Here is a 25,643-nt window from a genome sequence, read left to right on the forward strand (position 1 = left end):
GGGTCACATAAGTCAGTTTAAAGCTCAAACTCTCTGTCTCTCTTTGTCTCTGTGTCTGTCTCATATATATATATATACATACACATATATGAGACAGACACATATACACACACACATATATATATTTCTCTCCTGCCAGTACATATACACTGCTAGAATTGAAACAATGGCTTCTATGAATATCTAAACAAATTTTATTATTGTATAATCATTTATTAAAGGACTGTTTATATTCTTCCCATTTCTGTCCTCAACCAAGCTCCAAATCTCTTTCTCACTTCTTTTATTCTGTATACTGATGTAACCATCAATCATAGACTCCTCACTTATAAGGTACCACCCTAGAAAACTAGAACCCTTATAATCATCCCAGAATCCTGCAGCCACAGTGATTGCAAAGCTAAAAGAAATGTCTTATATTTGCCGATGGGGTCCCTGCTTGAATCTCAAAGAATTATAGTGGAAGGAATTCAAAACAAGAGATCATCCAATGTTTTGTTTCTCAGTGTTTCATAGACCCAACAGCATTAGCAAAACCTGAGAGTTTCTTAAAAATGCATAATCTCAAGCCATGCACCAGACTTACTAATCAAATCAGAACCTGCATTTGAACAAGATCACCAAGTTATTTCTATGCATGTTAAAATTTGATCAGTCTTCAAAAAATTATCGATAGCAACTCTCAGACTCTGAGACTTTGATTCAGTTGATATGGAATACAGTCTACACTGATATTTGAAAAAAAAACAAAACTCCCTGGGTGATTTACAATATGAAACCATGATAGAGAAACACTAATGTAACCAAATTGTAAACTCCTTTGAAAACAATTGAGCCTAATACATTTAAACATATTTTATAAGAGCTCCCTGGTATGTGTCCAATTTACCTTGAATCGTACTACAATCAAAGACTGCTTCCAATTATTCCAGCTGTGGCAAAAAACATATAAAAAAGAAGAAGGAATATGAAGCATCATTTTCCAATGATAAAATTTTAGCAAGTATTTACCAAGTAACATTCTCACCAAAAAAGTAATGGTACTTATGGTACTTATGTGACATGATGTTAATATTAGCTAATGTTATTATGGTAATCATTTTGCCAATATAAGTGTATCATCATGGTCTGTATCTTAATCTTCACAATTTTATGTGTTAATTAAGTTTCAAAACTGGAAGAAAGTAGTAAATTTGATTAACTAAATTTATTGTAATTAATGTCTAAACATACTATTACACACAGAATAGATCAAATAATAGTATGAAATAAATTTTTATTTCCAAACAGATAAAATAATTTAATATTTATATAGAAACAAAATAATCTCTATAACACATATGTCTCTATATTGTTCCTCACTATTTCTCTTTTAATTATAGAGGAAAATAAAGTTATCAATTTCCTTGTTAGTCTTTTTCAGGACTTTTCATGGGGTGTCAATATCCAGCTGATGCTTTCATGCAGCCCACATGTTAAAATATTGGAATAGTACTATTAAAATGTGTAAAGTCTTATGAATACATCATAATATCTAAACAGAGCTAGCAGAGATCAAAGAGAATAAAAATTTTCAAATCTTACACACAAAGGATTTTCCCCTGATTTTTTATTTACTCCTTGTGGGCAATTACTTTAGAAAATTCCTTTAGTGTGTGTCTTTAAAATTTCTTGAAATTTTGAACTTTAAATTAGCTTGACATGAAAGTCCCTGGAGCTCTAACAAAATTTAGCACATCCTTGTTTGCAATACATACTCTAACAAGAGCAATGAACCACACCTATGTGACACTATTAAGTATATGAGAGCCAATGGGGGAAAAGATAAATGCTAATTGTTTCTTTTCTGAAGAGTTGATACTTGTGGGATAAGATTCTAGTGGGAGATCATCATCATTATTTGTTCCTCATCAGAATTTCAGCATCGGTACCCAGAGTATAAATCATCATTCATATCAGCCAACCTTTACAGAAGGACACCAGCATCATCAGAGGTCAGGATCTGTGAGTCACAATTATTATAACAGAGACTTTTAGGCTATGATCTCCTCAACACTGAGGAGTCCTGCAAGGTTAGTACTCAGAACTATCCACCAGCATCATCAGAATCATTATTTCCTTCAGAGAAAAGCGGGAAAAAAATACAAGGCACTGAAGTTTGGGAGAACAGGAAGGGGTATTTCTGAATCCCAACCCTTAACTATTAAAATTTAGAGTTCTTTACTCTGGCTCCCTCACAGGGCACTTTGAGATGCACATATTTATTTGTCTCTACCTGTCATCACTGTAATATTTACACTCCCTCATGAACAGAGATTTCCTTATCATCTACTTGTCCCTGCTGATAAAATTATGGCAAACGCTTCTTTGTTTACTCACTTCAACTAAGACAGAGTGAGCGCTTCATTCACTTGTGTTTAGTCTGCAACTTATCCCTAAACTTATTTCAATAATTTTATTAAAAACCCATATTTATTGATACTTGTTATATGTCAAGAACTGTGCCAAACACTGTATTGCATTTACAGTCTAATGCCAAAGAAAAACCAATTAAAAAGAACTCAATAATTTATATACTATTAAGTCTGTGCTTCATGTAATCATAGAAAACATATTCAAGGGCACATAGAATAAGATCTTTTTGACTGTTCTACTATTAAAGCCATTAACTAAAGGGCCCTAACTATTAAATAGATATCATAGGATAAGGGGAATAGAATGTGAGAAAAGCTAAAGAAATATGATGAATCATAAATGAGAATCTAACTTTTTTTGTAAAGATAACAAAATCATGTGATACTTGTTGGGACATAAAAAATAAAGTGTTTTTGTTGTTGTTAGAGGATATACATCTTTGAATGACAAAGATATTGGTTTGAATTTATTTGAGGACCATGGAAAATGATAATTTAGGAAGGTAACATTCAATTAAATTTTTTAAAATCTGTATTTTACTGTATTTATTTATGTACAAAAGAGCAACAAAAAGACTTGCTAAAGAAGAGAAAAAATTAAACTATGACATAATTAATGAATGAAAATGTTGGTTAAATAAAATATAAAACAGAGGGATACTCAGTAAATTAAAATTAAAATAACATTGCCATTGTTTAGTTCTTACCAAGAGCCAGGAACTGTGCTAAGCAACAAGTAGGCACCATTTAATTTAATTTTCAAACTAAACAGATATTAAAGTTTTTGTTTTTCAGAGAGTTGGAGAGTAGACGGAATTGTCTCAAGGTCACACAGCAAATATGAGGTTGAGTTAATGTTTCAGTCCACTACTGTCTAACTTAATATCAGGACCAATAAGAATTATGAAGTCATAAATTAAATTTTGGAACTGGAATAAAAGTTAAGATTATTGAATTCAACCACCCATCAGCTGCCTGTACCTTTAAACAATATTTGCAAAGCAATTGGCTATTCAAGCTGACCACAAACATTTTGACTATAAGATCAGGGTGTATCTGATGGTTGGAATATTCATCTTCGTTGTGAAACCAAATATTTCTCCCTATAGTTTCAAGCAGTTAGTTTTACTTTAATCTTTTAAGAAATACAAAGATATATCTCTAAAATAAAGCAATACATTTAACTTTGAGATAATTGTCATGTGACATGCATTTTTGCTTTGCTAACAAAATATCCTGTTATTTTAGCCATTCTAAAATGACATATTTCTAGATCATTCTTTCTGAAATTGTCCACTTTTTTCCTATCACTAAAGTATTGTATCTCAAACTGAACACACTAATCCTTGATTGCTTGAGTGTTAAGTAAGAACATGAGTTTCCATTTTCCAAGGATCTACTCATTTTCTTTGCAAATCTAAACTAAAAACACATTAGTTTTTAAAGATATACACTGCTGACTAGTACTAATGTTAACTAAAGTTTCTACTTGTATTTTTCATATACTCTAGAAATCCACATCTCCACTATCTTTGAATTCTATTGAGAATGCATGGAAAATACATGATTACTTAAAAAAACACACACAGCATAAATGACACCTAGTGTTTGTCTTCAAAAATCTTTTTTATATTTTGGAAATATGAATAATTTTCTGACCACCAGTACTTCAACCACAAAGTCCAAACTGCATAGACTTATCTTAGTACAATGCTCTCCTGGTCACATTTACATGACTTAAATTTAGGCCAATATTATGTTCTCTGAGATTATCCAAATTACAACTAGGAGCAGGGTTCCTGGGATTGGAAAAGCTATTGAGATATAAGCATGAAGTCTGCCAAGCAATTATGTTTCTGCCCTCTTGGGTCTCAGTCCTGGGTGGAGGAAGGTGGGCACATAAGTGGCAGATCTCAGGTGGAATGATGCTGGTGGCCACCCAATCCTTTTGAAATTCTGAGTTGGGTTTCTAGTAACAAAATATCTCAGACTAATATAACTACTTTTTACAGACTTATGTAACCTTTGTTTACAAAGTACCAAAAACATACACTATGATTACTTATTCTGAGTGAAATGAAAATATTGACTATTTGACATGCATCATATTAATATATACACATAGGTCATGGAAAGGAAAAAAAGAGTCCTCAGAAGTAAAAGTAGCAATGTTTGTTCTGACTGAAAACTCTAGAAATCGGTGTTAAAACTAGAAATCGGTGTCTTCTCTTAAAATGTTATGAAATACCTTAATTATAAGTTTCTTAAGTCTATAATTTCTATTCTGGTTCAATCACAATCATTGTTTTTCTCAGAGTAGCAAGAGAGAATCAAGAGATCCCTGCATTACGAATCTCCTAGGATGAGGGATAAAACAATGATCTCCGGAGAATTACTCTTCCTCACACACACTCACACATGGACATGTGCATACGCACACACACAAACACAAAAGTACACTCACTTTCTCTTTTTATACTTAGAACCTCAAGGATAATGGACCCTGGAAATCACTCCTCAGTGACTGAGTTCATCCTCGCTGGGCTAACAGAGCAGCCACAACTCCAGCTGCCCCTTTTCTTCCTCTTCCTGGGCATCTATGTGGTCACGGTGCTGGGGAACCTGGGCATGATCACACTGATTGGGCTCAGCTCTCACCTGCACACCCCCATGTACTATTTCCTCAGCAATTTGTCCTTCATTGATCTCTGTCATTCCACTGTCATTACCCCCAAAATGCTGGTGAACTTTGTGACAGAGAAGAACATAATTTCCTACTCTGAATGCATGACTCAGCTCTACTTCTTCAGCATTTTTGCTATTGCAGAGTGTCACATGTTGGCTGCAATGGCATATGACCGCTACGTTGCTATCTGTAACCCCTTGCTTTACAACATCAATATGTCTTATCACATCTGTTGCCGCCTCACAGTAGGAGTTTATATTTTGGGTATCATTGGATCTACAATCCATACAGGATTTATGTTGAGACTTCTTTTCTGCAAGACCAATGTGATTAACCATTATTTCTGTGATCTCTTTCCACTCTTGGTGCTATCCTGTTCCAGCATCTACATCAATGAATTATTGGTCCTAGTCTTGAGTTCATTCAACATCTTGAGTCCTGCCTTAACTATCCTTGCTTCCTACATCTTTATCCTCTCCAGCATCCTCCAAATCCACTCCTCTGAGGGCAGGTCCAAAGCCTTCAGCACCTGCAGTTCTCACATCTCAGCTGTTGCTGTTTTCTTTGGATCTGCAGCATTCATGTACCTGCAACCATCATCTGTGAGCTCAATGGACCAAGGGAAAGTGTCTTCTGTGTTTTATACCTGCATAGTGCCTGTGCTAAACCCTCTGATCTATAGTCTGAGGAATAGGGATGTCAAATATTCCCTGAAGAAAATTCTGGAAAGAGGAAAATGTGTATGAATAGAATCAGTAGGATGATATCATAGCGGTCATTTTGTTTGCTAAGGTATGCTGTGTTTTAGGTTCATTGTTCAAATTTTTGGAAACTTAGTGACATTTCTCTATATAACTCATCTCCAAAATTCTCATCCTCACCACTTCTTTGAACATACATTACAATAATTATGTGCGGAGAAATGCAAGAATCAAATTTTAAAAATTCTTGAGTATTAAAGGAGCTTAGTTTTATTGTTAATATTGGTACATCCAGGAAGAACAACAACGTTTATGATGATTATAATGAAAATCATAGTAACGTATATTATCAAGTTTTTATGAAATACAAAGCACTATGCCCAATACTTTAAATGGATAACTTTATTTAATAGCTACTGTATTCCCTAAGGGCAAGCTCTAGTATTCTCTTCCTTTGAGGGTAAGAAATGGAAGGTTATTTTATTTGAGTATATGCCATAGTCACAAGCATAATAAATGATAGAGCCTAGAAAGTTGGTTTGGCACTAGATGATTGTGGGTAGGTCCAATGCCTCCCTGAGAATTCCATTCTACACATCAAACATTTTCACTTTCCTATAAGAATGTGTTTCTTTCCTCTCCATCTCTTTATGCTATTTTCACTTTTATTTCCTTTGATACGATGAAAATAATTGAAATCTTTCTAACTGTGCTGATCAAAGCAAAAAATAGCAAAAATGGAGAATTATTGCAGAGTTTCATGATAGAGACTCATTTAAAGAAATTGAAATTATTATACATGATGCCAACATTTTTATAAACAAGTGTCTTATCTTTATACCAATAACGCTATAGTTTTTTATGAAGTAATTGTTCATAAAACCCAAATATTATGCTGAGTTGTATCAGTTCTGTGTTGTTAAAGCTCTTTTGTCCAATAGTTTACATATAGTTGACATTTCATGTCATTTTAACTTTAAAACATCTCTTCTTTCCCCTCATATTATTGCTTTTCTGATTGTTGGTATTTAATATCTAATTATAAATTCTCATGATATTCTAAATACTCAGTTGTCTTCTATCTTTTCCTAATTCTAACCATCCTACTCATTATTGCCATACCAATGTCCTTTGGACAGTGTGCTGTCTATTTACCTTATATAACAAGTCACAGTATTTACTTATAGTATCCTAATATAGGACGAAAATAGATAATATAAACGTATCCTCTTGCATTTTATTATACATTCATTCAATGATGTCAGATAATCATTTTCAAAGAACCCTCATATTTATTATTTGACTTAATTGTCATCAGTCCTATAAAAGAGGGGAAATGGCTACAATTACAAATCTTGTCTTAGGCATGATTCCTAGTCCAGTGCTTTACCCAACAGACACAAATGTACTAACAGATGACAAATGCAGAGTCCTGGTGGGTAGACCCTTGAATTATTGAGACTTGGGCTCCAATATAAAATATAGACTAAGTGACAGGAAATAGTCTCATTAGAGGAGAAATGCCTATGCAGACCCAGAAAAATCAGGTCATATTTCAGGTAATCAAGCTACACAGAAAAGTGGACAGAAAGTTCATGAATCAAGTATGGGTAACTGTAAGACATCACTTTTATTTTAGTGAAGGGAGCTGCTCAATGTTTTTTAAACAGGGAAGTGACACAGTTTTGCATGTTAATAATATCACACTTAGGTTGTGTAGAAGATGGATGGAAAGAGAATAGGGCTGTATTCAAGGTGACCAGTCAGTAGCCACTTTCTTATTTTAAGCAAGACATTGCTTGTCAGTAGGAGTGCAGATTTTTGAAAAGCTGGATTATTTAGACATGCTGAATGAAGTAAGTTGAAGATATAAGAAAGCATGAGGATGAATGAAAGTTCTTGGCTTGGAATCCTAAATAAAGAATGGATGACAGTGGAAATCTCAAGATGAAACTCACTAACTCTAGGTAAGAAGTCACAGCAGAGAAATTGGGTCACATAAGTCAGTGTAAAACTCAAAGCTCCTTTTCTCTGTCTCTCTGTCTCTATCTCTATCTCTTTCTTATAAATACGTGTGTGTGTGTGTGTGTGTGTATACACACACACACACACACACATATATACATATATATACTTTTTCTCCTGCCAGTACATACACACTGATAGAATTAAACTACGGTTGTATGAGTCTTTTAATAATTTTTATTATGGCATAATCATTTATTAAAAGCCCGTTTATATTCTTCCCATTTTTATCCTTAACCAAGCTCCAGCTCTCTTTCACACTTATTTTATTCAGCACTGGAGTTACTGTCAATCATCAACTCCTTGCTTATAAGGATTCAAGAATCCTAGCAGTCTCTTGTAATCATCCTAGAATCCTGCACCCACTGCAATTCCAAAGGGAAAAGAAACTTTCTGATATATGTACAGGGGGTCCCTGCTTGAATCTGAAAGAATTATAGTGAAAGGGATTCAAAACAAGAGATCATATACAACCTTGTTTCTCAGAGTGCTCCATATACTAGCAGCAGGGTAAAAGCTGAAAGTTTGTTAAAAATGCATAATCTCAAATCATATATGAGACTTACTAAAACAGAATCTACATTTAAACAAGATCCTGTGTTATTCCTGTGCACAAGAATGTTTAATTTTTTAAAAAATATTAATATCTATTCTCAGACTAAACTTGTTTTGAATTTAAGATTTTGAATCAATTGATATGGGGTACAATCCGGCTATTGAGGTTTAAAAATATCCTTCAATGGTTTAAAATATGCAGCCATATTTGCGAAACACTATAAAAGTTAACTGTAAAGTCCTTTGAAAAAAATTAAGCCTAATACATTTAACCATATTTTATGACAGCTTCCTGACATGTGTTTCCAATTTTCCTTGATTCATATTGCAATCTAAGACTGCTTAAATTCCAATTATTCCAGTTTTCGGAAAAAAATAAAATATACAAGAAAGAAGAAGGAATGTGAAACATAGGTCCCTGGTAATAAAATATTTTGTTAAATACACAATTTAGCAAGTAGAATTATTTTTAGTGACCATCTCAAATAAAACAAATATTACATCAATATTCTGAACTCTTACCCCATAACCCTAAATTTCAATTTTATATAGAGTTGACTTTTGAATCAATTATTTTTATTACCTATTTATACATAAAATGAATTAAATATATTTTATAATGAAAAAAATCTAATTCTTTATTTTGAAATTTCTAGCCTTATTAACAATAATATAACTCGTCAGGCATATGTCCTGTTGCTCTAAAACCTGCTATTCACACTGTGGACCCTGAAGCTAAAACATTGACTAGGAGTTTGCAAGAAATACAGAATCTCAAATCCCCTTCAGACTTGCTGGATCACGGTCTTCATTTAAAAAAAAATCCTCAGGAGATCCTGTGAACAAATCTTTATCATTAATTGTTCAGGATTAACAATGATTCCCTCTTGAAAGAAAAACTTAAACAATGGGGAATGTCGACTGCAACTGTGTCTTTTCTCAAGAGCTTGTTCCCTGAGGAATGGAAATCCCTGGAGAGTATTTGATTCCATGTTATTTATTGCCTTGAACATCTAAATCCAGGACAAACCTCCAGAGCACAGCAGTCATAACTGCTCAGGGGACTGTCCTGAGGATGTGTGATTCACTGAAGCTGGAGAAATGCATATGGAAGACTTAAAATTGGAGATGATGATCAGTAATGCAGATCAGCTTTAAGAGTGGCTCTGAGACCAGGGCTATGCCTAACCTTTCAGCAATAAAGACAGCAGGATGCTGGGCACCCATCACTCCCAACATAAACATTAGTGCTATTTTCCTCAGAGAGCATGTTGCCAAAAAAAAGAAAAGCTGATTAGTTTCCCAGGAAGAAAAAAAGGTAAGCATGTGGATTTCACACTTGTGTTATGAGACCATTATGGTCTGGAAGTAATCACCTTGGGAATTCAGGGAACTATTCCACAATATCTTCATTCATTCACTTAAATATTCATTTATTCATAAATTAATCTTAACTTGTTCTAATTTGCCAGATGTGTGCTATTTGCTTGGATACAGAGGAGAATAAGTCTGATTTGGTCCATCATCTTGCTTATAGAGTAGCTCAGGTCTTAAAATTGCTGCTTAGTAATGATAGTTTTCTGAGCATGTAGTAAGAAGGTCCAATCAATTAAAAGGAATTGGAAGCTCCTATGATATCAATTGTAAATGAGATTAAAAAAGAAAAAAATTTACCAGATCACAGAGATAAATGGCATTGGTGAGACTATTATTTTATGTGAAAACATGAGCAAATACAATGCAGATATTTGAGAGAATGTGACCTACTCCAGTAAATGAAAATTTTCTGATGGTGAAAGTAAAGTTTCTAAAGCTGAAAGGAACCAAATGTGAGCTGAGTCTAGCAAGAAGTAGTGTGGATATCCACACTTTATCTTAAAAGCAGCGAAGGAAATCTTTTCTCCACTCTTCCTGAACTCGGGTCATCATCTGATTTCTCTTTTTTTTTTTTCTTTTTTAAATTTATTTGTTTATTTTATTTTATTTTTTTTTATTTATTGGCTGCATTGAGTCTTCTTTGCTGTGCCTGGGCTTTCTGTAGTTGCAGAGAGTGGGGGCTACTCTTCATTGCAGCGCGTGGGCTTCTCATTGTGGTGGCTTCTCTTTTTGTGGAGCAGGGGCTATAGGCACACTGGCTTCAGTAGTTGCAGCGCATGGGCTCCAGAGCACAGGCTCCATAGTTGTGGCGCGTGGGCTTAGTTGCTCAGTGGCATGCAGGATCTTCCCAGACCAGGGTTTGAACATGTGTCCCCTGCATTGGTGGACAGATCCTTAACTACTGTGCCACCAGGGAAGCCCCATCATCTGATTTCTGGTTGAATGTATTCAGGGATTAAGTATCTCATTCCATTTCTAAGAATTCAAATTGTTCTGAAATTTTCCTTTTATCTAGTAAAAGGTACATTTTTAGATCTTTCAAATACCGTACATAAAATAATGCTTTCTTCCCTTTAGATTCCTTTGAGACATATGATGATATCTGCTAATTATCCCATTACCTTCAGATATTTTCCAAGGTCTTCACAGTTTTTACTTTGCCTTCCATTTTGTCAATCTCTCCTTAAAAAAATACCTATAACTAAATCCAGAACTACAGATGTAGTTTAAGCGTAGCACAGTGCTTCCTAATCTTATGGCACATGTAGAATATGGTAATATTTATATAACGTAACAGGTGAAGTGGATAAGACTGTATGTGGCCAGTGGTGACCACCTAGGAGTCTATGGATGCCGCAGACTCAACCCCACTCCCTCAATGGTTACGACCAAGACTTAAGCACTGTTATAAACCATGCGTGGCATTGCAGTTCCATGGAACTTGAGTTGGGAAGCCACATTATGGATCTTACAGAGATTAAACTGATCATAATCTAAATATGTGTTTCTACAATTGCCATTTGAAACTAATTACTTTATTAACCAGCCGCTTACTTTATGGGCTTTGCTGAGTTAATAAAGAATTGACCCTTTATTTTTCTTCATGTGAATTACATCAAAAAGCTACATCCAGTATGCAAAGAATTGGGTTTCTTAAATCTAAATTTTAAACATAATAAATCTTTGCCCTGCTAAATTTCAGTCTGTTTAACTGTTTTCATTGTCTCTATTCATTCTTCCAGTTGTTGTCATCCCTTAGGGTCTAGGTTGTAGAAATGTGGGAGGTTTTGTTGACCGCAGAGTGTGCATTACACCATGGGGAATTGGCAATTTCCAAGCCCAAGCTTAACTGAGAAAAGAAAAAATTTCTGGAAAGTAAGGACTACACTTCTAAATATTCTATGGCATAAAGAAATCAAACAAAATCATTTGAAAAAGTAAAATATCAATAATATCAATTTAACACATTAAAAACTTGTGAAATGCAGGTAAAGAAGTAACTGGAAGGAAATGTATATCTTATATGTACATATTGAAATGAGGGAAAATTGAAGATCAAGGAATTAAGTTTCCATTTCAAGAATTTAGGAAAAGAACAGAAAAATCAGACCCTCAAGTTATATATAAATGATATAATAATTATTACTAGTAGTAATTTAAATAGTAATTATAACAAAATTTATAAAATCAGCATAGCCATAGTTTATTATTAAGTTGATAAATAAACAAATTTCTATCATGAGTGATCAAGACAAAAAGAGAAGAATCACAAATTGCTAATTCAGGAATGAAGAAATAGAAAATATGCCAATAAACATAAAGAAGGTAAAAAAGAATAAAATAAAAACCATCTGATAATTTTCAAAATGGATAAATGCCCTGAAATTTCAATTAAGGAGAATGAAAAGGAAAGATGAAAATCGGAAAAACTGATAGTTATTCAAGAACTTCAACCTGTTACTGAAAACTTGACTACAAAGGACATTATAGGTCTGGATTATGTCACTGGGGAATAATTCCAAACATTTAAGGTAATTTTTATATTCCAACAATAGAAAGAGAGGGAACATTTTCTAAATCTCTTATGAGGCCAGTGGTTTTCAAAAAAAAACTCTGACAAGAACATTACAAATGAGAAACATTAGAGATAAACCTCTCTTATGATTATGAAATTTAATATTAGCAACTTGCATCCAGTCACATACACACATACACACACACATCGTATGGCACACAGAGAAAATGCATTTATTTTAGACATACATCAATGTTTTTATATTCTAAAACCAAATTTTTCTTACCAAAATCCATTTTCAAATATCCAATTTAATGTCTAGAATTTTTAATTCATTTATTAATTTCTAAGACTTTTTATCTCTATCACTTTGATCTTTCTACCTATTCTGTCATATCTATACATAACAGTTTTATTTCTTCCTTTCCAATTCTTACTTTATTCTTTTGTTTGTCTTATTGAATTTGTTAGTATGTTCAGTAAAATAACGAATAGGAATTGAGACACGAAGCAAGGGTCTTTGTTTCTTTCACAGGACCAGAGGACATTTTTCATGATTCACTATGAGGTTTGTTGTTCGCTATACCTGTTCTTTAAACAGATTTAAGAACTTATTATCTATTCTGTATTTTCTACAAGGTTGTTATTACTATTGGATGCTGCCTCTTTTTCTATATTTTAGGAGGAAATCTGTAAGATTATTGCCATTACTTTCTTAAATTGAAGACCAGTGAAAACATTTGAAATGGTATTATAGCTTGCGTTATGAACCAGCATACAAATAATTTTGTAAGGGTCCTATGTGCCCTTAAGAATATGTGTCATTTATTTGCTACATGCTATGAAACTATGCATATACTCAAATTTATTGATCTTGTTGAGATCTTCTTCAATCCTTGCCAATTCTTTGTTAGACTTTCTATTTTAATATTAATATTATTAATTTTTAATATATTTTGGTATATTAATATTTTTCAAGCTTATATCAGGATACAACTTTATCAAGATTACTTCAAGAATTATGTGCCTATTCTAAGAAGAAAGTTCACCTACAGGAGTTTTGATAGTTGCATACACCGTGCACTGGTGAAACCAACACCTCAGTAATGACATGACATGTTTTTATCATCCTAAAAATTTCCCTTATGGTTTTTGCCAGTTATTCTCCCATGTTCCACTGCAGCCAGTTACTGATCTTGTTTCAATCTCTCTATAGATTAGTCTCCTTTTCTAGAAGTTTATATAAATGGAATTATACACTGCGTACTCTTATATGCATATGGTCTCCTTTTACTTAACGTAATACTTTCAAGATTAATCTACGAACATATCTGCAGTTTGTTATGTTTTATTGACAAGTGGTATTCTACTCTGCGCATGTACATACCACAATTCATTTATCTATTGGTTGGTTGAATACTTGGGTTGTTTCCTGGTTTTGGTTGTTAGTAACAAATATTCCATGCACACTCTTGTATAACTCATTGTGTAGACATGTGTTTACTTTTATTTTGGGTAAAAACTCTAAGGGGTAGAGTTATTAAATTATATTGTGTTATTTCAACTTTCTAAAAATTGGCTGTTTTCCAAATTGGTTGGACAATTTTATACTCTTCCTAGCCATTTGTGTTGGAGACCCCTGGTTGCCTCATATCATCTCAAAACTTTGGATTATAAGTTTTTGTTTGTTTCTTTTCTTTTTGTCATTTCTATGCAGATGTGTATTGGTTTCTCATTAGGTTTTAGTTCAGTTTTCACTTCCCTGATGAATTGTGATTTCAGTATCTTTTCATATGCTTATTAATTATTCTTTTATCTTCTGTTATACTATCTGTTCAAATAGTTTTCTTATTTTTTAATTTGATTTTCTTCATATTGTTGTCTTTTTGATATTAATATGTATTTTTAACAACAGTTCATAGTCAGGGGCTTGCTTTTAATTTTCTAATGATGCATTTTGAAGAACAGTTTTTAATTTGGATATAACAGAATTTATCAATATTTAATAATTAGTGTATGTGTGTGTTCTGTCTATGAATTCTTTATAATTGCTCTTTCTATATTTTGAAGTGTGTAATTATCTCTTATTGTCAATTGATAACATGTTGTAACAACAATAACAGCACCACCAATTATTATCATCATTTTCAGAGTACTAACCTTTGCTAATTAAATAATGAGATTATTTCACTTGTCCAGGTTTATCAAGTGGTAAATGGTGGGTCAGTAGATGAACACAGGTACTGTGTTGGACTTGGACTGTGAGGCATACTCACTTAAGCAGTATTATATTTCTTCTCTCAAGTAAAGACAGAAGCATTTGTTCCACAAACAGGCTAAGAGTGAGATAATTCAGGTATCACATCTGCATAATGAATGTTGAATGATGATTTTACATAAAAACCTCAATTTTTTGCTTATCAGAAAAGTAATTCCCAAATCTAGTAATAATGTGTCTCTTTTCATCCGTGGCAGAAATTAGTTGCTGGTTAATAAAGGATACCACACTTATACAGGATTTGCTCTCTACAAGTTGATGCTCAGCCAACTTCTGTCATTTTTAATAGGTCCTCTAAGGTTTCAAGTATGCAGACCTCACTTGAGAAAAAAATGCCTAAAGATAAGTGAAATGTTCGAATTAGGGAGTAGCCATTCCAATATGTAAAATGATTACGATTGTTACTGAAATACTTTTAAATGAAATAGTTTAATAAATTTGAGATCAAGGTGTGAAAACATTTAATTATGAAAATATCATTTAGGTAAACCTAACCAGAGTTAAAATTATTCACAGAAACCAAGGGAATAGTCAAACAATTTTCTATATGAGGTACCTTTAATAAACTGGGCATGATAAGGACATCTCCAAAAGCTGTCCCTTTCTCTCTCCCCTTCAGAAACTACCCAGAAGGGAAATGGCAGCAGGAAATCATTCCAAAGTGACTGAGTTCATCCTTGCTGGGCTAACAGAGCAGCCACAACTCCAACTGCCCCTTTTCTTCCTCTTCCTGGGCATCTATGTGGTCACAGTGCTGGGGAACCTGGGCATGGTCACACTGATTGGGCTCAGCTCTCACCTGCACACCCCCATGTACTATTTCCTCAGCAATTTGTCCTTCATTGACCTCTGTCATTCCACTGTCGTTACCCCCAAAATGCTGGTGAACTTTGTGACAGAGAAGAACATCATCTCCTACCCTGAATGCATGACTCAGCTCTATTTTTTCATTGTTTTTATTATCGCCGAGTGTCACATGTTGGCTGCAATGGCATATGATCGCTATGTTGCCATCTGTAACCCCTTGCTTTACAACATCATCATGTCTTATCACATCTGCTTCCGCCTCACAGTGGGAGTTTATATTATGGCCATCCTTGGATCCACAATCCATACAGGGTTTATGTTGAGAATCCTTTTCTGCAAGACCGATGTGGTTAACCATTATTTCTGTGATCTCTTTCCACTCTTGGAGTTATCTTGTTCTAGCATCTACATCAATGAATTATTGGTTATATTTTTGAGTGCATTTAACCTCCTGACTCCTGCCTTAACTATTCTTGCCTCCTACATTTTTATCCTTTCTAACATCCTCCAAATCTACTCCACCAAGGGCAGGTCCAAAGCCTTCAGCACCTGCAGTTCCCACATCTTGGGTGTTGTTATTTTCTATGGATCTGCAGCATTCATGTACCTGCAGCCATCATCTGTGAGCTCCATGGATGAAGGGAAAGTGTCCTCTGTGTTTTATACCATAATTGTGCCCATGCTGAACCCCCTGATCTATAGTCTGCGGAATAAAGATGTCAAATTTGCTCTGAAGAAAATTCTGGACAATAGAAAATATTCATGAAAAGAATCTATGATGGTGAGTCAAAAATTATCCACACTTTGGTTATATTAAAACTTCTATAAATTCCACGGTCAAAGTGTGGTAATTTTTGATTCACCCTCGTATATCATGATGTCATAGCAGTCATTTGGTTTGCTTAGATATGCAATGAATTAGGTTTATTGTTCAAATTTTTATAGTTTTAATGATACATCCCTATATAACACATCTCCAAAACACTTCATGGACACCTCTTCAAATGTGCCTTACAATGATTATGTATGGAGTAATGCAAGAATAAAATTAAAAAATTCCTGCAGATCAACACAGCCTTTGTTTTATTTTTAATGATAATACAAGCAAGACAACAGCAATGATGATGATAATTAAGAAAATCATGGTAATATACATTATTAAGATTTTATAAAACATAAGCACTATGCCCAAGGAGCTTTCCTGGTGGCACAGTGGTTAAGAATCTCCCTGCGAATGCAGGGGACAAGGGTTCGATCCCTGCTCCAGAAAGATCTCACATGCCACGGAGCAACTAAGTTTGTGCGCCACTACTGAGCATGCGTTCTAGAGCCCGTGAACCACAACTACTGAACCCATGTGCCACAACTACTGAAGCCCGCATGCCTAGAGCCTGTGCTCCTCAATAAGAGAAGCCACCGCACTGAGAAGCCCTTGCACTGCAACAAAGAGTAGCCCCTGCTCACCACAACTAGACAAAGCCTGTGCACAGCAACAAAGACCCAATGCAGCCAAAATAAAAAATAAAATCATATATAAAAAAATAAAATAAAATAAACACTGTGCCCAAACTTTAAATGGGTAACTTTATTTACTGTACTCCCTCAGGGGAAGGACTAGTATTATTTCCATTTGAAAGAGGAAGAAAGTGAAGCTTACTTCACTTGAGTAAGTGCCACAGTTTCCTCCAAATAAATGATAGCACCTAGAAAGTTTGGCTGTAAGACTCAAGATTTTACTCAGAGTGATACTCTGGCATCAGATGATTGTGGGTCAGTCAATGCCTCCCTGAGAATAGCTTCTACACATCCCTCCTCACTTTCCTATAAGACTGTGTTTCTTTCCTCTAGATATCTTCAGTGTTATTTTCACTTTTATTTCCTTTGATGTAATAAAAATAATCAAAATCTTTCAAACCTGTGCTGATCAAAGCAAAAAAGAACAAAAATGGAGACTTACTGCAGAGTTTCATGATACTCATTAAAGAGATTCAAATTACTATGCTTGATACTAACATTTTTATAAAATTGGCTCCAACAACATTGTTTTATCTTTATACCACGAAGCTGTACCTATTTATGAAGCAACTGCTCATAAAAGCCAAAAAGCCTGCTGAGTTGTATCACTTTCATGTGTTATGCTCTTTTGTCTAATAATTTACATAGCTGCCATTTCATGTCATTTTATCTTTAAGATACCTCTTCTTTCCCCTCATATTATTGCTTTTCTGATGGTGGGCATTTACCATCTTGTAACTAGGAATTTACATGATATTCTAAATACTCAGCTGTCTTCTGCTTCTTCCCAATTCAAACCATCTTAGTCATTACCACCAGAGCAGCATCCTTTGGACAGTGTGCTGCCTTATTCATGTGATAAAGAAGCAGCAATGTTTCACTATAGTATCCAAATATAGGACAAAAATATATAATTTTACCACCTTGTATTCCATTTTCCATTCATTCATTGATGTCAGATATTCATTTCCAAAGAGGCTTCATATTTATTATTTGATTTAATTTTCATCAGTCCCATAAAGAAAAGGAAAATGTCTACAATCACAACTCCTGTCTTAGGCTTAATTCCTAGTCCAACAGACACAAATGGACTAATAGAGAACAAACATAAAGAGTCCCAGTGGGTAAACCCTTGAATTATGGGGGCTTGAGATCCTAAATAAAATATAGACTAAGTGAAAGACAGTGGTCTCCTTAGAGAGGAAAAACCTATGCAGACCCAGAAAATCATGTCCTATTTAAGGTAATATGATCATTCTTTCAGGTAGAAAATTAGGTTGAAGACTGGGTCACTATAAGAAGTCTTTTAGAAGTTGCTAAGTGTTTTTTAGGCAGGGAAGTGACACAGTTTTGCATGTTTGTAAATATCACAGTTAGGTTGTGTAGAAGATGGATGGAAAGAGAATAAATAAGACTGAATTCAAAGTGACCAGTCAGGAGCTATTTTATATTCTAAGCAAGATACTGGATATAAGTGATAGTAGAGAGTTTTGAAAAGTTACATTGCCCAGACATGGCTGGATAGAACTGAGTTGAAGACCTGAAGAGGGATGAAGTTTCTAGTTTGAAATATTAAATTAAAGACTGGATGACCAAAAGGGACCCAATGAAACTTAAAAGCTTTTGCACAGCAAAAGAAACCATAAATAAGGCAAGAAGACAACCCTCAGAATGGGAGAAAATATTTGCCAATGAAGCAACTGACAGAGGATTAATCTCCAAAATATACAAACAGCTCATGCAACTTAATACCAAAAAAGCAAATAACCCATTCTACAAATGCACAGAAGACCTAAATAGACATTTCGCCAAAGAAGACATGTAGATAGCTAACAAACACATGAAAAGATGCTCAACATCACTAATCATTAGAGAAATGCAAGTCAAAGCCACAATGAGGTATCACCTCACACCAATCAGAATGGCCATCATCAAAAAATTTAGAAACAATAAATGCTGGAGAAGGTGTGGAGAAAAGGGAACCCTCCTGCGCTGTTGGTGGGAATGTAAGTTGGTACAGCCACTATGGAAAACAGTTTGGAGGTTCCTTAAAAAACTACAAATAGAACTACCATATGACCCAGCAATCCCACTACTGGGCATATACCCAGAGAAAACCATAATCCAAAAGGAAACAGGTACCATAATGTTCATTGCAGCACTATTTACAAGAGCCAGGACATGGAAGCAACCTAAATGCCCATCAACAGATGAATGGATAAAGAAGATGTGGCACGTATATACAATGAAATATTACTCAGCCATAAAAAACAATGAAATTGAGTTATTCGTAATAAGGTGGATAGACCTAGAGTCTGTCATACAGAGGGAAGTAAGCCAGAAAGAGAAAAACATGCACTGTATGCTAACTCATATATATGGAATCTATAAAAAGGTGCTGATGAATCCAGTGACAGGGCAAGAATAAAGATGCAGATGTAGAGAATGGACTTGAGGACACGGGGTGGTGGGGGGCAAAGGGGAAGCTGAGATGAAGTGAGAGAGCAACATTGACATATATACACTACCAACTGTAAAATAGATAGCTAATGGGAAGTTGCCGCATAACATAGGGAGATCAATGAAATGATGGCTGATGACTTAGAGGGGTGGGGTAGGGAGGGTGGGAGGGAGTAGTGGGAGGGAGGGGATGTGGGGATATATGTATAAATACAGCTGATTCACCTTGGGGCACCTCAAAAACTGGCACAACAGTGTAAAGCAATTATATTCCAATAAAGAGCTTTGAAAAAATTTTTTAAAAAAAGAATGGATGACAGTGCAAATTTCATTATGAAGCTCGCTAACTCTAGATAAGGAGCCACAGCCAAGCAATTTGAGCACATAAATCGGTGTAAAACAAAAGCTCTCTGTCTCTCTGTCTCTTTCTCATGTATATGTCTGTGTGTGCATGTATGTGTATATGTATATTTTTTTCTTTCCCTCTCCTGATAGTACTGATATACTGATATAATTGAAACAATGGCTTCTATGAATCTCTAAATAATTTTTATTACAAATCCTGTTTCTATTCTTCCTATTCCTGTTCTTAACCAAACTCCAACTCTTTTTCACGCGTTTTTTATTCAGCACACTGAAGTAACTGTCAATCATAGACTCCTCACCTATAAGGCAACACTCTAGACACCTAGTATTCCCCTTCTAATCATCCCAGAATTCTGCAGCCATTGATATTCCAAAGCTAAAAGTAACTTTCTGAGGTATGCATGTGGGGTCCCCGTTTGAATCTGAAACAATTACAGTGAACGGATTCAAAACAAGAGATCATCTAACACCTTGTTTCTCAGCGTGTTCTATAGACGAGCAGCATTAGCAAAACTTGAGTTTGTTAAGTCAGAAAGAGAAAAACAAATAGCGTATAATAATGCACATATGTGAAATCTAGAAAAAATGGTATAGATGATCTTATTTGCAAAGCAGAAATAGAGACACAGATGTAGAGAACAAATGTATGGATACCTAGGGAGAAAGGGGTGTATGGGGGCAATTAGGAGATTGGGATTGACATATATACACTATTGATACTATGTATAAAATAGACAACTAATGAGAACCTACTGTATAGCTCAGGGAACTCTACTCAATGCTCTGCAGTGACCTAAATGGGAAGGAAATCCAAAAAAGAGGGGGCATATGTATATGTATAGCTAATTCACTTTGCTGTACAGTAGAAAATACAACAAGGTAAAGCAAATATACTCCAATAAAAATTAATTTTAAAAAAAGTCAGGGTAGACATGGGAAAAAATGCATAATCTCAAGCCACGCACCAGACTTTTTAGATCAGAATCTGCATTTGAGCAAGATCACCAGGTTATTTCTTTGAACATTAAAGCTTAAGAAATTAAAAAAATATATTGATATCTATTCTCTAAGTCTAAGATTTTGAATCTAGATTTTGACCTATTAATATGGGGTTCAGCCTGGATACTGAGATTTTTAAAGACCAGCTTGGTGATTTAAAATGTGGAAAAATAATTGAGAAGCACTATGCAACCCAACTGTAAACACCTTTAAAAATAATTGAAACTAAAACATTTAATCATATTTTATAAGCGCTCCCTGATGTGTTTCCAGTTTACCTTGAATCATACTGCAATCTAAGACCGCTTCCAATTATTCCAGCATTAGAAAAAAAGTGAAAATATATAAGAAAGAAAGATTATGAAACATAGGTACCTAATAATAAACTATTTCATTAAATATACAATTTAGCAAGTAGAATTATTATTAGTTACCAACTCAATAAAAAAAACAAATATTACATCAATATTCTGAATTCTTACACCATAACTCTAAGATCCAATTATATATAGATTTGACTTTTGAATCAATTATTTATATTACCTATTTATACATAAATAAATAAAATATATTTTTATTACATGAAAAATGATTTGAATTCATTATCAAAAATTTCTGGCCTTATTAACAGTAAAATGTATTGTCAGAATATGTCCTGATCCTCTAAACCTGCTATTCACAGTCTGGACTGTGAACCCACAGCATTGGCTAGGAGCTTGTAAGAAATGCAGAACCTCAGGTCCAACTTAGACCTGCTGGATCAGGATCTGCATTTTAACAAAATCCTCAGGAGATCCTGTGACTAAATCTTTATCACTAATTGATAAGCTCAGGATTGACAAAGAATACCTTTCGAAAGAAAAAGTTAGACAACTAGGGACGTGTCAATTGCAATTGTTTCTTTTCCCAAGAGTTTGTCACCTGAGAAATGGAAATCTTTGGAGAATATTTGACTCCGTGTTATTAATTGCCTGACGTCTAAATCCAGGACAAACCTTCATAGAACAGCAATCACAACTGCTCAGGGGACTGTAAAAGGTGAAAATGTTTGCTACCCTCAAGCTGTACAAACACAAATTGAAGACTTAGAATTGACGATGCTCATCTGTGATGCAGACCAGCTTTGAACGTGGCTCTGAGACAAGGCTGTGCCTGCCCTCTGAGCACTAAAGAGAGCAGAATGCTGGGTACCTACCACTCCCAACACCAACATTAGTGCTAATCTTCTCTGAGAGCATGCAGCCAAAAATTTTGGGCATTGAGGTTTCCAGGAAGAAAGAAGGTGAGCGTGTTGATTTTATACTTGTTATTTAAGATATTAATTATGAAAGTAATAACTGTTGGTATTCAGGTAAATATTCCACAATATCTTCACTCATTTATATAATTATTCACTTATTCATAAAATATTTTTAAACATGTTGTGATGTGCCAGGTTTGGCTATTTACTTGGATACAGAGGAGAATAAATGTTTCGTCCATCGTCTGGTTTATAGTGCAGCTCGAGTCTGAAAATGTGCTGTTTAGAAATGGAAGATTTTTGAGCATGTATCAATAGTAAGAAAGTCTAATCAATTACAAGGAATTGGAGGTTTCCATGATGACATTAATTGTAAATGAGATTAGAAAAGAAAAACTATTTAGCAGATAATAGAGATAAATGGGGTTGGTAAGACTATTATTTCATGTGAAAAATATAAGCAAGTAAAAATCCAGATAAATTGAGAGAATTTGACTCATTCCAGAAAATGGAGATTTTCTGAATTTGAATGTAAATTTCTGAAACTGAAAGGAATCAAATGTGATCTGAGTCTGGAAAGTGGCAAGAAGTAGTGTAGATATTCATACTTTATCTTGAAAGCAATGAAGAAAGTCCTTTCTCCACTGTCCCTGAAAGTGGATCATCATCTGACTTATGGTTGAGTGTATTAGGTGATTAAGAATAACTAGGCATTTCTAAGAACCCAAGTTTTTAGAGTATTTCCCTTGTATCTAGTAAAGGGTATATTCTTAGATCTTTCAAATACCGCACATAAAATGTCTTTCTTCCCTTTAGATTCCCTTGATACATACAATGATATCTGTTAATTATCCCATTACCCTCAAATATTTTCCAAGTTCTTCACAGATTTTTTGCCTTTTTTCTTGTCAATGTCTCTCTTTAAAAAGCTGGGACAGAGTGAGAGAGTAGCAGAGACATATACACACTACCAAATATAAAATGGAAAGCTAGTGGGAAGCAGCTGCATAACATAGGGGGATCAACTCAATGCTTGGTGGTGACCTAGAGGGGTGGGATAGGGAGGAGGGGAGGGAAGCTCAACAGGGAGGGGACATGGGGATATATGTGTAAATACAGCCAATTCACTTCGTTGTACACCAGAAACTGCCCAACTCTGTAAAACAATTACACCCCAATAAAAATCTGAGGAAAACAAGAATATTCATAACTAAATTCCAAACTCCAGATATAATTTAAGTGTAGCGCAGTGCTTCCCAACACAATTGCACGCATAGAAAATGGTAATGTTTATGTGAAGTGACAGGTTAAGTGTTTCAGGTTGCATGTGGCTAAAGGTGACCAGGTTAACACATGAGGAAGTAGGTTCAATCCCACTTCCTCATATGTTAAAAACCCAAGACCTCAGAACCGTTATGACTATTTGTGGCTCTGCAGTTCCATGGAACTAGTGTTAGAAAATCATATTATTGGGTTTACTAATGATCATACTCTAGATACTGTGTTTCTACAAGTGTAATCTGAAACTAATTTCTTTATTAACCAGCCACTTACTTTGAGGGTTTTATTGAGTTAATAAAGAATTGACCCCTTACTCTTTTCAAGTGAATTTCACCCAAACTTATATCCAGTATACAAAGAATTCTACTTTTTTAAATCTAAATTTTTGACACTAATCTTTGCCCTGCTATATTTCAATTTGTTTTAATTGTTTTCATTGTCCCTATTCATTTTTCCAGTTGCTGTCGTCCCTTAGGGTCTAGGTTGCAGAAGTTTCATAGGTTTTGTTGACCACAGAGTGTGCATTACACCGTGGGGGATGGACAATCTACAAGTCTAGCTTAACTGAGAAAAAAATTCACAAAGAGAGTTTGAGTCCCAACTGCTCTTTTCTAATTGTACTACCTTCTATTCCTTTAAAATTCAAATAAACTAAAGGCCAGTAGGAAGTATCTTTGTCATTTTTAATGTTCAGTGATTTCATCTTGTATTCTGATAAATGACTTAAACCCCATTTAAGTGCCTATGCTGCTTAATTGGCATTGCTATGTACACCCATTTCTTACTTTTCTAGAATACACACACACACACACACACACACACACACACACACACACACACGAGGGTGAGTCAAAAATTATCTGCACTCTGGTTATATTGAAACTTCTATAAATTCTACAGCAAGGGTGCAGATAATTTTTGACGCACGCACGCGTGCATACGTGTGTGTGTGTGTGTGTGTGTGTGTAAAATAGGGAAATCTCTATCTTGAGTTGATTCTTATGTAAATAAGGGACAATAATTTGTTTCAAAAGTAAATCTAATACTCAGGCTTTCAAAGGTGGATCCTATGGAAACTGGGTCAGGACTAATGAAAAACAGAAGACATTTTGAGATAAATAAAAATTCCAAAATATTCAGTTTTCTAGCTCTGAATCCATTAGGCAATCTATTCAAATTTGCATGCCTCTCTGAGTTCACTCTAATTTTATTTTCATATTATGCTTCTTTATGATGAATATTAGACATCCTTAATATCAAATCTTGAATTTGATGAGGTCAGTAACTGTGTTTTTGTAATTTTTATACTCTAGACTAGACCTTATTGTGTGGTAAAATTCTGTCTCAGTAATTTTTGCTAAATAATGGAAGAGAGAAAGAAGGAAGGAAGAAGAGGAATAAGGATGAAAGGGAAGAAAAAAAATGAGAAGATAATAAAAAAGGAGAAGAAAAAAAGAAATTTCTCAAGTTGTCCACTTAAAGCATGACACTACACTGCCTTTGTGTGTTCTAATCCAATAGTTTCCAAACCTGGCTAATCATCAGAATTACATTGGCAGTTTTGTTGGCTTATTTGCTTTATTTTAGCTTTCCAAAGTTGAGATTTTTAAAAACCTCAAAGACTCTGATTCCCTAATTCTGGTGTTAGATTAGGATATCTGTAATAAAAATTTCTCCAGATGAGTTGAGAGAATTTGGAAAGTTGATGAACATTTTTAAAGATAAAGTTGAACATTTTTAAAGATAAAGTTGAACATTTTTAAAGATGAAACAAATATGAAACAAATTTTTAAAAATAGAAGTATCAAATATTAGAGTAAAAGGGAGGCAGTGGTAATGATTTAACTAAAGTAACTGCATATGTAATAAAATAGAAATTTGATAAAATGTTCAAGGTTGATAATTCTCGAAGTACCAAGATTTGTGAATTATTTAAAGCTGTAGAGGTAATCTCTACAGAAATAGAAACAAGAACTGTTTATCTTAGTTCTTCTACAGACGTTAACTTATCCCTGGAGTAAAAGAGCGTAAGGAGGATGATTCAAGAACTTTTTTTTTAAATTATAATCATGTTTACATTTTTACACTCATTATTTTTGTAGATACTACAAGCTCCCTAGGTGACTCGGATGATCAACATATTGGGGAACCCCTGAATTAATAAACACTCTTGTGTTCAAATATGTTCCTCTACATCTAACTGTAAAGTGACCAGCCCACAGAACTCAAGCATATTATGAGAGGCAGTGCCACTTGCCTGTGTGAAGTGATGATAAGCTGTGCCTGTATCATGTGCATGTTGAGAAACTAAAGTATTGGCCTCGCTGTAAAACTCCGCTGACTTGAGATAGGTTGGAATCTAGAAAGAAAGTCATTTTCTGATTGTATAAGTAGATTTTAAATGGACCCAGATACAAGGAGGGA

General features: G+C 34.4%; 2 protein-coding genes across 2 annotated transcripts; both read left to right on the forward strand.

Moving 5' to 3' along the window:
* Positions 1–4,910: 4,910 nt before the first annotated feature.
* Positions 4,911–5,846, forward strand: LOC130861208 (putative olfactory receptor 8G3). The gene has a single exon (XM_057749828.1). The coding sequence runs from the start codon at positions 4,911–4,913 to the stop codon at positions 5,844–5,846; it is 936 nt and encodes a 311-aa protein (XP_057605811.1).
* A 9,339-nt stretch (positions 5,847–15,185) lies between these two features.
* Positions 15,186–16,124, forward strand: LOC130861264 (putative olfactory receptor 8G2). Its single transcript, XM_057749943.1, has one exon. It carries the CDS (start codon positions 15,189–15,191, stop codon positions 16,122–16,124), a length of 936 nt encoding a protein of 311 aa, XP_057605926.1. The 5' UTR covers positions 15,186–15,188.
* The last annotated feature ends 9,519 nt before the right edge of the window (positions 16,125–25,643 follow it).

Source organism: Hippopotamus amphibius, chromosome 9 (genome assembly GCF_030028045.1).
Source record: "Hippopotamus amphibius kiboko isolate mHipAmp2 chromosome 9, mHipAmp2.hap2, whole genome shotgun sequence".
NCBI classification, from domain to species: Eukaryota; Metazoa; Chordata; class Mammalia; order Artiodactyla; family Hippopotamidae; genus Hippopotamus; species Hippopotamus amphibius.

What these genes read in the sequence shown, in the direction of transcription:
- LOC130861264 (XM_057749943.1), top strand. Translation starts at nt 15,189, where the DNA reads ATGGCAGCAGGAAATCATTCCAAAGTGACTGAGTTCATCCTTGCTGGG.
- LOC130861208 (XM_057749828.1), top strand. Translation starts at nt 4,911, where the DNA reads ATGGACCCTGGAAATCACTCCTCAGTGACTGAGTTCATCCTCGCTGGG.